This window comes from Montipora foliosa, chromosome 3, assembly GCF_036669935.1.
Source record: "Montipora foliosa isolate CH-2021 chromosome 3, ASM3666993v2, whole genome shotgun sequence".
NCBI lineage: Eukaryota > Metazoa > Cnidaria > Anthozoa > Scleractinia > Acroporidae > Montipora > Montipora foliosa.
The window spans coordinates 64410207-64422706 of NC_090871.1; the positions used below are offsets into that span (position 1 = coordinate 64410207).

Sequence of the window (12500 nt, forward strand, 5' to 3'; positions counted from 1 at the left end):
ACAAGAACAAAGTTATTTTATACCGCAGCGGCAATTTGACCTTTTCAGGAGTTTCTCAAGACAATTCTGATTTATGTCATTTCAGACATTTTACAACTAAATGACAACGTTTTCGTGCGAGATACCTGCAGACCTCCTTTCTCAAAGGCAAGCCGGTTCTTGGACTCCATCATGCTCTTCATGGCGTCTTCTATTTGGCTGTGACTCGCCTGAAATCATAAAAAAAATACTAAAAAAAAAAACCAGAAAATTCACAGTCAATCGATGGGTCATAAACCGAACTAAACGAATAAAATGTAAAACGGTTCTGACAAGTTTTGCAAAGAAACGATGAGTTTGTATCTTTTCCGAGAAGTGACGCCAAGGTTCTATGAAAGGTTATAGTTCACCACTAAATTTTCTCGGATTCTTATTGGTTTAAATTGATCAAGTGACGCGATAGTGTTCGTACGCGGAGAGACACTATCATACCCGGATGGATAGTAGTCGTCCGCTGAAAATACCTCTGTAAACAAGCGGCCTTATGGAAAATAAACAATCGAAATTGTATTAAGAGGGTTTTTGTTTGTTTTCTTTTTCAAATTTTACATTGGCTGACACGGCTTTCGTCTAATAAAGTTGAAAATAATTCAACATGATTTTTGAGCTGGCGCGCGGAAGAAAATTTAGTAGTGAACAATAAAGACAATAGAGTGTTTGTCTCGGAACTATCGGTCTGATAGTTGCCCCTTGGAAATTTGATGTTCTTAAAACTAGCATATTTGCCCTCGAAGCTTCGCTTCTCGGGCAAATATTTGTCATTTGTTTTTAAGAACACCAAATTTCCGCGGGGAAACTATCAGCCGATAGTTCCTCGACAGAAACACTCTATTGTTTAATTAAGGCCGGGACACACTAGGCGATAAGTCGCAGCGACATGTCTCTCCGACAAGTTGCTCCATGTGTACTACTTGCAAAACAAGTCGCTGCGACACGACGCCTGTTCGGAGCACACGCAGTGATCTCGTATGAGGGGGAATGTGAACTAGTTTTCTAATTCAATATGGCTGACCATATGACGCTCTCTCATTGGTTCATTTATATTTTGTCGCAGCGACTTGTTGCCGGAAGTGTACACACGATGCGACAACGCTGCTTTCGCTAATTTTGTCGCTGCGATAAGTAGCATGAATTCAAACTGGTTTGAATTCGTGCGACTGATCGCGGCGACAAAATTCTGCCGCAGCGACAATGATTTTCATGAAATTAACCGTGTCAAACAAGGCGATTTGTCGCAGCCACTTATCGCCTAGTGTGTCCCGGCCTTTAATGTTTCCTTACAAACGTTATTGGAACCAATTCCTTCTTTATCCACTCCGTTGCCTTTTTGCTCTGTCGTGTAAACGCCCCTTTTAATCAAAAACACGAAAATAACGCCAGAAACTATTTTCACATCTGGTGGTTCTCGCCTTAAGTTGTGAAAGCGCGTCTAAATCGAATAGGGAGCTTTAGCAACGACAACGGCGACGGCAACGAGAACGTCACAAATTTGCATATTTAGTGAGCAAAAACAATAGCTTTGCACGCTCTGCACGTGCATCTTTTCACTTTTGTCAATTTCTTTGCCGTCGTCAGCGAAACAACAACGTGCAATGACCAAATTTGAGGTTTTTGGGAGAACGTTAGCGCTTGAGGATAAATTTTCATTTTATCCCCTAAATTGAGCGCCGTTCATCCCAGTTTCGTTCTTGACGGTTTGCTACACCTTTTTCGCGTTAAATTGCTTGAAATAGTCGCGAAGCGATTGCAATAACGCGAAATTCACTCTTAACGACGACGTTCTCGTTGCCTTTGCTGTCGTCGTTGCTAAAGCTCCCTATAGGGAGCTTAACCACGCGCGTTTTTGAGACGCGGACGGCAAGAACAGTGGTGTCTCCCAGATTCTTATGCTAATGATATCTAAGGGAGAAACGATACTTAGCAATGTAACTGTGGTTATATGAAGACACAGTCTCCCTCGCAGCCGTTTTTAGACTCGTCACGCAACGCCCCTGTGGGGAGGAGCGTTGCGTGACGAGACTAAAAACGGCTGCGAGGGAGACTAATGAAGACAAGGTAAGAGGAAAAACAGCTCACTTCCCAGCCTCGTTCCCAGGGTCTTCATCGTAAAGAGACCCTGGGAACGACCTTACTCACTTCCGGTTGCCGTCCGCGTCTCAAAACGCCGCATGCATAAGCTCCCTAGAATTCTCACTACACGTCACAGGTCAAGGAATCCCAAATTTTCTTTAGAAAATTCATGCCAGTATTTGCGCAGGATAAAGGATAAAGCAACATCAAATTGAACATACAAACCTGTTTATCCTCTAAGGCACAAATTCTTTCCAACAGTCTTTGATTTTCCTCCGCCAGTGACTTCTTTGATTCTTCCAGACCTTGAATCTCTTCCTGGGGAAAATTTTGAAATGTTTTAGTTCAGACCGAAAATACAAGAGAGATTGACCAGCACAATGACAAAACTCGACCTCTTTAATTGTGTGGTGGAAGCCGAGATCTTCAATCAAGATTCAGCTGTAATTTTGATTACCTGAGCATGTCGAAGCTCACCGACAACTTTGTCTCTTTCATTTGAAAAGTCACTCACTGCTTGGTTCACCTGCAAGAAAATTAACTATGTTGGCCTTTTTCAAGCAAGTGACGCTACTACATAAAAAGGAAAAAAGTCTGATGGCTACAGTTCTTTAACAAGTGCGACTTCACTGAAGACGCTTTTAGCAGAGGACTACAAAGTTCTATGCGTAATACACCCTAACTGGACAATAATATGCCCTTCCAGTGCTATGTTTATCCTCAAAAACAAGTGCGTTTTCAGGACACCTTGACCAGAAGACGTCAAACTTTTACACGTTTAAGGTCGCGTCATAGTTTCGAGGTGTCAGTTTTTTTTACAACGCTCTTATTTTGTCAGTCTTTGTGCTATGAAAATAAAATAAACATCATTTTAATGCTGCTCAAAAGCAGTTTTGGATGCAAAAAAGAATTCTTTTGCGTGTCTCATCACAGGTTCGAGGTGTCAATTTTTTACAACGTTCTTATTTCGTCAGTATTTGTGCTATGACAATAAAATAAACATTACTTTAATGCCCCTCAAAAGCAGTTTTGAATCCAAAAAACTATTCTTTTATGAGAACGTTATTTTTTCAATGTTAGGTTCTGAAAGCAAACACACAAGTGGTCCTTTTCTAGATGTTTAAGCTGCAAGGGGAAATTTTTTTTTTTGAAATTTTGTGAAGCAATCGATGGTGAGCCAAAATGGCGGCAAATTTAAAGGTTTTCTAATTTCATTTTCAAATCGCGTTTTGGGAAAATCGCAATTTTTTTTTCGCGAAACGTCTATGAGATATGTGTAGATTCAGATGACTAAGTGAGAAAAATTAGGATATGGGCACTTTTAAGAGTCGTCCTTTCACGGAACTACAACTCAAAACGTTTTTGTCCGATTCCGCTCAACTTAAATTTGCAGGACCATTTTGTCACAGTTCGATGTACAAAACGGTATCAGCGTTTTTCAATTCTTTGTCGCGTTTGCTTTTGTACTATACTTTGTCTACTTTCCCGGTCAAAACACTATTTTCAACTTTGATGGAAGATAAAAAATGCAAAACGCAATATATAAAAAATCACTGACTCTGTTTGGCTGCATTCGCCTTAGTCTTCTATCGATTCTTCTTCTATCGATTCTTCTTCTATCGATTCTTCTTCGGTCACAATACTGCTGGGTATTGGGTATTGCCATTTCCTTTCGGAAATGGAAATTTGGTGACAATTATTATTATTTTTTTGTAGCATAGTGCGGCCTGGTCCTACTTTCACAATATAGCTTTTGCTGCGCATTATATTGAATGTGTAGTGTACTGACGGGCTCAAAAATCTGGCGCAGGAGTCGAACCTACGTACGAGCTTCCGATTACTTGCTTGTTTGTGATTTATTTGTTTAAGCAGGTTGAAGTTTTGGCAGCTATTCAGCTGATGTGGACCTGCTATACCCACCCACCCATGCACTCACAAAGGACAGCCACAACACTGGGAATTTTATCCCCTACTCTTCTCGATTAGTGTGTGGGTTCTTTAACGTCCCACAGGGAGGTTGAGACGGGGCCTACGGTTTATAGTCCTTATCCGAGAAGACTTCCAAGAAAAGTCTAACCATTTGCAGATGTCATTACAATAGCAGCACTTTCTCCTCGGTTATTTAAAGACCCTGAGTGATGGTCCGGCCAGAGTTGAACTCACGACCTCCCGCATGGCAGCCCTACTATCGGATGCTCTATAATTGAGCTACATTGTGAGGAAGGCATGAAAGAGATGTGCATATATTTGAAGTGCCAATTATAGACGAAATTTAAAAGTGGCCCTCGCACTTGACTAAACAAATTCATATATACATTTCTTTTATTCATCGAATCTTTTCAAGAGGACACTGGAGCCCGGCAGCAAACTGACCTGCTCCTAAGTGCGTGGCTTCACACCTCAGTTGGTAGAGCATCGCACCAACATCGCAGAGGTCGTGGGTTTGAATCCCGCCGAAGCCACCTGAATTTTTCAAGTGTCTTTTAAAAAGGGACAATTGCTTAGATTGTCCAGTTAGGCACCAGGATCACTTCTACATTTCGTCTATACCCCACACTTCAGATATATACATTAATTTCATTCATAAGCCAAAGTAATAAGTTTTATTTTGTGTGTGTACATTGAATGAAACTCGACAGAAAGCAACAAATGATACCTCATTCATAATCTGGTCGCTCTCCTTTGATAACTGCTCCCTTTCTTTCGTCATGGCATCGATCTTGGCGCGGAGATTTAAGACTTCTACATCCTTAGAAATCAATAAACAACAGCACAATTTCTGCATAAGGTAGCTCACACCAGTTGCGGCAATTTCAAGGGAATGTCTTTATAATATTGAAAGGATTAACCCCCAGCAATGTTTGACACAATGGCAATGTTCGGTAATGTAGCAGCTCTCGTAACCAGTCATTGCTTGGTATTGGAAGCACCTTCTATGGTTTTTAAGGCGAAGTCATTGTTTAATTAATGTTTAGCCTCTTGTTTTTGGCTTGGGTATTAAGCCAATCACATAATGTTAGGAGAGCTGCTGCAATTGACACTATAAAACACCAGCGATGAGAGCACTCGCCTCCCACCAATGTGGCCCGGGTTCGATTCCCGGGCTCGGCGTCGTATGTGGGTTGAGGTTGTTGGTTCTCTACTCTGCACCGAGAGGTTTTTCTCCGGATACTTCGGTTTCCCCTCTCCTCAAAAACTAACATTTGACTTGATTTGCGTTAATTGTTAATTTCAGTTTACAGTATCCCCAATTAGTGCTCCTGCACTAGAATGACTAGAAACTTAAATAAAGTTCCTTTGTTTTTTTCTTTCTATAACAAGATACACTCATTGATGTGATGTAAAAGAGCAACTAAAAACATCCTATATGTTTTGGAGGGAAGTTAGAGTTGACGAGAAAGGCAAGAGGACACTTTGTGATGAATATATGAAACAGCACGTAATAATCAATTATTGATGACTTTTATGATTCCTAAAAACTTACAAAATCTTGTTTCTGTTGCTGGGTTTTGCTTTTTTCATCCAGTAACTGCCTCTGGAGCTTGTTTATGTCCTCTTTCAAAACAGATCTAAAGAATGCAAATTAACTTTTGAATCAAATAATTATTTTTAGTGATCCTGCTATCAACTCATGCATGGCCATTCTTGAAAAGTTGTCCATGTCAGTTTAATGAAAAGTAATCTTGATAATTGTCTGGTCCTGAAACTATGTGACAAGACCCTTAGGATTGGTTAGTAAATTATCCTTTTCTCTTTGTGTTTGACTGTCCGCAAGCTAAGCCTTTGAAACTCGGTTTGGGCAATAACAAATTATAGGTTATTGTCCTGCTAAACTGATGTTAACTTAAATAGTGTCAAAATTGTCCACATAGAGTATTGTGTAATAGGTTTTGGTTATTTATCATGATGAAGAACAATGATATTAAAGTAATTATTAATTTATCATTTGTGTCGTGATGTTGTGACCTATGGTGTGGATCGCAACATTAATTTTTGACTGCATGCTGCAAGTCTTCTGGTTAAATACATCATGCCACCTTATTAAGCACAATACTCAGACGTGATAGTTGTTTTTTTTTTTCAACAAGCGCATCATCGTAATAATTATTAAATAATAACTATTCTTATACAAGTTGTGTTACAGTAGTTACCACTTAGTAGATGGTACATGTAAATACTTCCTCCATTGTTTTTCTGCATTTTTCATAATTCTGCGGAATCTCACCTTCAAGTGCTAAGGGCCACTGTGTTTTGGCTTCCATCAATCATATTTCTTAACATACATGTAGCTGGGAAGATTGACTCCACCTCTCGAAAGTGAATTGAAGTTTTGTTTGGTTCAAAGGTTAAATACCATTGATATATTTTTAGAGGTTCTTCAGTAAAAAGATTTGTACAGATTTCCATCGGAGTCAAGTTTGAATATTAGGTTGTACCAACTCTCGGCTTGGCATTGGAAGTTTGATTGATGGAAGCCAAAACGCCGTTTGGCCATTGGCACTTGGAGACAAGATTCTGCAGAATTAAGAAAATGCCAGTAAACTAATATACACTCAGCTCCACATCAACATACTTTTCATTTTCCAACAACTGTTGCTTCTCCTTCTCTCTGGCAACTTCTTGTGCCATCTCACTCCTGGCCTTTTCCAACATTCTTTCTTGTTCAGCCATGCGCACATTCCACTGCTCCCTTTCGCGTTGCAAAGCACCTTGGTGCTGTGAAATTAGAATTTTGTTGTCAGCTGTGGTGGTCCTTAACGCATTGGTCGCTCTGTGGTGTTCAGACATGATGTTTTCATGCTTGCCCTGAAATATTTGTAACAAAATTAATTTGTCTGTGCATTTGTGAACACTGAACACTGTAATGCCCAACTAAAACAAGCACATTATTAACTGACAAAACTTCAGCAAAACTAAAATTGGCACAGGTTTGAGGAAATCTAAACTTTACTAAAATGGCATGTCTAATGATTAACCAACTACATGACTTGTAGATATAGTAAATGGCCTCGCTCCGCAGGATTTCTGACTTGCAGCTCAATGGGTGGAGCACCCAATAGGTGATACAGATGTGACAGTCATGGATTTCAATCCAATTTTTCAGTTGTCCTCTTGTCTGTTATCAAGCAGCTACAGCTGTAGAGTGAACAAGTCATGTAATTTCTTTTGTACACCTCAAACAGCAATAGTATTAGTTGCGACTGGACTAAAGTTTGCACATGTCTGATGAAAATAACTCGACTTAAGTTGAAACAGATGATCCAAATGTCCAAATGGCCTATGCCTGGTGAAACCCTGGTGAAAATCCTTAAAGGATCTTTAAAGATCTTCAAAGATCTTCAAAGACCTGACAAAGATCTTTAAAGATGAAGATCTTCACAGGATCCTTGAAGGATCTTTAAAGGATCTTCAAAGATTTTCTAACATTGAGGACTCTTGGGATACTTCATCAAGATCCTTGAGGAAATTATCAGGATCTTGCAAAGATCTTACCAAGATCCACACACAAAATCTTGGAAAGATCCTCAAAAGGATCCTTGAAGATCCTCAAAGAGTGACTGAGGATCTTACAAGGATCTTAAAAGGATCCTTGAAAGGATCTTAATAAAATCTTTGACAGGATCCTTAAAGATCATACTAGGATCTTTTGAGGATCTTTGAAGGATCCTTATAGTAATCTTGAAAGAAACCTTAAAGGGATCCTCGAAAGATCCTCAAGGATTGTATGAGGATCCTTTAAGGATCCTAAAAGAATCTTCAGAGGTATCTTGAAAAGATCTTTATCAGGATCCTGAAAGATCCTACGAGGATCCTTCAAGGATCTTAAAAGGATCCTTAAAGTGATCTTGAAAGGATCTTTGTTACGATCCTTGAAAGATCCTATGAGGATCCTTCAAGGATCTTAGAAGGATCCTTAAAGTAATCTTGAAAGGAACTTTATTAGGATCCTTGAAAGATCCTATGAGGATCCTTCACGGATCTTAAAAGGAACCTTAAAGTATTTGGTGCTATTGTCGGCTGAGGCTGCTTTTTGAGAACTTTTTCTGAATATTTTGCAGTTACGCATCCTGAAAGAAAAACAAAGCCATAAGGGCAAATTACTCATATTGATTATCATGAATTCCACATGTACTCGCAAGTCATCTTTCTCCGTTAGGATCCTTGAAAGATCCTATGAGGATCTTTCAAGGATCTAAAAAGGATCTTTAGAGTGATCTTGATCCTTCAAGGATAAGGATCTTATAAGGACCTTTTTAGGAGTGAAGTGTATAAAATCCCTAAAGATCCTATGAGGTATTACGTACATGTACCCTCAAGCATCGTTAAGGAACCAAACTTTGAACATAAAAATAATCACGCTGTACACGAATCAATTAAAACGAAAACGTTTATTCTGATGTAATCCATTGATTGTCGGAAATATCAGTAACAGATTACCTTGTTTGATGAACTCGTAATAGCTGCAGGCCGGGCCAGAAGCAATATGAAACAATATACTGTACTACATACTCTCGAAATATCAAAGAATTCGTGTCAGCACGTAATCCTTTAAAAAAATACCAGGGCTAAAATACAGAATTCAGGGCCACATCTAGAGACTCTAGTGACGAATCGGCTCGATCAGTATCTTTTCACATTCCTTTAAGGGTTAATTCGATGAGTCTGCTATGATTTTTGCTCACTTTTTCTTTAAAGTACAGTCCGATGAATCGGAGGGTTGTAATCCTCCGCCATCTTGGATAAAACGCGAGAGATAAGACTGGAAACTAGTGAGCCATTTCCCTTTTGGTCAGCAGTCACCAACGATGGCTCCTCTTCGTTCGGCGGTTTTATTCTAAGTTTGAATCAACGAGCATAAATCTTATGATTCATGATTGTTTTGCCCTTTAAATACTGATTCAAAACGAGGAAATGCATACAGCAATCCAAGTACAAAGGTAGGCGCTAATTATAAGCAGATAATATTTGAGTTGATGACTTATTGAACATTCTTAATAATGACGATAGACTAAATCGGCTAACTCAACCAATTCAAATCTCTCGGGGTTAAGATTCTTTGTGTGTTTAATTTGCATGGCAATGAAGCATTCACATTTAAAATGATATGGTAATACTGGAACAAAACGTTTTATTTCGAAAAGATTTTAATTGCGTACAACATTGAGTTAGCCGAAATTCGAACTTTTCAAACTTCAAGTCCCAAAATAATTTGACTTGTACAGGCAAGGATTATAATTCGGCTTACTTGCTCTAATCCTGTAAAAAATAGGTGAACCTTTAACAAGATTACTTACTAGTAATAAGGTTTACATCAAAAGAGTGGTTGTTGCAAATTATATGATTGGCAAAGGATCCCTTCGATTCTCTGTAAATGCTACGTGTCTGAGGTTCATAGCAATTTTCAAATTAAAGGTTAGGTGACGCACATTTATTTCCACTTCCACGGCATGACTTGCGAGTACATGTGGAATTCATGATAATCAATATGAGTAATTTGCCCTTATGGCTTTGTTTTTCTTTCAGGATGCGTAACTGCAAAATATTCAGAAAAAGTTCTCAAAAAGCAGCCTCAGCCGACAATAGCACCAAATACTGAGTGAAGAAAAAAATTAGTAATAAAAAGATAGATAAAATGAAATAAATACAAATGTGTTAGGTAAAATCAAACGTTATTGTTGTAGTACATGTACTTGTACTTGTAATGTTTCTCTTTCGCTGTTTTTCTAGGCTACAATTTAAGGTTTTTGTCTTATTTTTAAGAAACATTTTCTCAATAAAAATGGCTGTTTGTGAAAATATTTTAAATATTCCCAGCCATATCTTCGATATTAATGAGTACTTGATAAAAACTGTATGAGTATCTATATTTTATCTCTATTGTTTCTATGATTATTAATATACATTCAAGTCATATTATAGGTAATTTTGAGAAATTGGTTTACTGTATGCAGCTAGACTTTTAATTAATGGATAACCATGCATGTGACCAAATAACTCCAAAAGCTACTATGATTGTCAGTTGAATAAGATGTGAGCAAAGTTGTCACAGAGTTTCAATGTTAAAACAACAATGTTGTCAAAGACAACTTGATCCACATCAAGTCTGTGAAAAATAATAGTCAGTGCATCATTTGTTAAGGTTTGTTAGATTTTTATTGTATTCTTCCCATCCCTTTGACCCAGGAGTTAGTGCCAATTTTGGATAGCAAGCCAGGGTGATAAGCCTTACCAAACTTCACTTGCATCTTACTCAAGTGAGAATCGTAGTGTGTGGCTGTTTTTCATTCAGTTCAATAAAGAATGCTAGCAAATAAAGTCGGATATTGATTTCCCATGATTCATCGTTGTTATTTTACTTCAATCATACTTAGCATTATAACATAAATAGTTTACAGACAAATGAAGCATTTTATGTATTGAAGTTTCTCTTTTACAGAAAGAAAGCTCCTTTTTCCAGGTTAAATAAAAGAATTTGTACATCAAACTGCAGTCCAATAAGTGCAATTCAGGGTGAGAAGGTGGACAGTAAAATTAATAATCTTGGCTAAGTTCCTGTAAAGTCCTAAATGATATTTAAACATAAACATCCTCAAGGATCTTGCAAATGATCTTGGCAAGGGTTTTTGAAGATCCTCAAGGATCTTGCACCAGATCTTTGAAGATCCTTAAGGATCTTGGATATGGTTTTTGAAGATCCCCAAGGATCTTTGGTTGGTTCCTTCAACATCCTCAAGGATCTTTGATGATCTTCAAAGATCTTGGTCAGGATCTTTAAAAATCCTTGAGGATCTTGCACAGGATCTTGGACAGGATCTTCGAAGATCTTCAAGGATCTTGGACAGGATCTTCGAAGATCCTCAAGGATCCTTGAAGATCTTGGCAAGGATCTTTGAGGATCTTGGCAAGAAAGGCTAAGATCTTTAAGGATCTTTAAGGATCCTAGGTAGGATCCTTGAGGATTTGAGAAAAGATCCTTAGAAAGATCCTCAAAAAGATCTTTAAGGAGTCTTTAAGGATCTTCAAAGATCCTTCAAAGATTTTCACCAGGGAAAGACATCTTGGATCCATGGACTAAGTCAATTACAATGTATGATATGAAATGATGGACTTTGCACAGTCCAATGGTTAAAGTGTTGAATTTGCATTATGGCCGTCACAAATTCAAATTCCTTGTTATTAAACCATAGGTGGAATTAATTTGTCTTCAAGGATTCTGAATTCAACTCTTCTACATGTATACTGTACTTTGCAAAATGTTGACTGGTTGCTTGCTGGCAGTTGGGCTTTTTAAAAATGTTACCTTACACTGTACATGTACTTCTGAAGTTCTCAAGTATATTTATGTGCCTAACTAGATAGCAATTTCACCCTTCACAACGTATTTGCAATATTTTATGATAGGTTCCTTAATGAACATGCATAGACGGCCCCATTAGCTGGCTTGCAGATAAGATGGGAGTCTGTTACTGTCTAGTGGCCAGTATTTAAAAAAGGAGACCTGAAGACTTACCTTGCAATCATCCATAATACCTGTCAAAATTACCAATAGAAAAAATAAAGTACCTTTTTGATTACAAAGGTACTGACCTTAAGGTCTTCGTGACTTTTTCGTAAACGCTCAAACTGCTGCCTTAATTCTTTGTTTTCTTTGTCCAGTCGTGTGATATCTGTATCTAATGTCTGACAAACAGATAACAATTATTATCAATTTTATCCCTTTTTCCAGTGAGTTTTTAACTCATTTTAACCAAGGTTCACAGTTTCCAGTAAACAAGTCAAAGATTCACTGCGAGGATCACCGCAGACACTTTTTTTCCTCTCCTAAAGTGGCGTCATTACTGACAAACTCATCATTTTGAGCATGGTAAAATGTACATTGTATATACTCGAAAAGAACGGGAAATTAAGAGCAACAACTGGCATTGATGCTTAGCCTCATACAGAAACGTTTTACAGAAGGAAGGACTGTGTGGGTACCAAAATTATATTGCAGTAAATTACATTATTTTAATGGACTGACCTTCCGTTCTGATGTTAAAGTTGTTAACTGGGAATCACTGTTCACTGAAAGAATAAAGAAATAATTGCTGAAAGAAAATAATTGAAAATGTCAATGCAGAATTCAAAGGAATCATTGTGGCATTGGATTAGGGTGAGCAAGCTCGGAACATTAATCCTGCTTTTCACTAGCGACACCTTCACAAGCCTAAGCATAAAAACACTTATTTCACTGTGAAAACAGGGTTGATGCAAGCGTGAGCACAAGCGCAAACACTGTGAAGCACAAGGATCAAAATTTTTCCTTTCCTTGTGCCTGTGCTTATACTTACGTCTGCTTGCGTTGTGTGAAAATGAAATACAGCATAAGCATCAGGAGATTTGCTATGTCT

The 12500-nt window shown here is 38.2% G+C and overlaps 1 protein-coding gene across 1 annotated transcript in view; it reads right to left on the reverse strand.

Moving 5' to 3' along the window:
* Positions 1-12500, reverse strand: part of LOC137997942 (coiled-coil domain-containing protein 150-like) — a 30855-nt gene that overhangs the window by 16898 nt on the left and 1457 nt on the right. The window contains exons 3-10 of the mRNA XM_068844272.1: positions 12131-12174; positions 11698-11790; positions 6683-6915; positions 5594-5678; positions 4766-4858; positions 2567-2635; positions 2335-2427; positions 126-209 (exon numbers count right to left, since the gene is read on the reverse strand). Coding sequence (XP_068700373.1) covers positions 126-209; positions 2335-2427; positions 2567-2635; positions 4766-4858; positions 5594-5678; positions 6683-6915; positions 11698-11790; positions 12131-12174 — 794 coding nt within the window. The remainder of the gene's footprint in view (positions 1-125; positions 210-2334; positions 2428-2566; positions 2636-4765; positions 4859-5593; positions 5679-6682; positions 6916-11697; positions 11791-12130; positions 12175-12500) is intronic.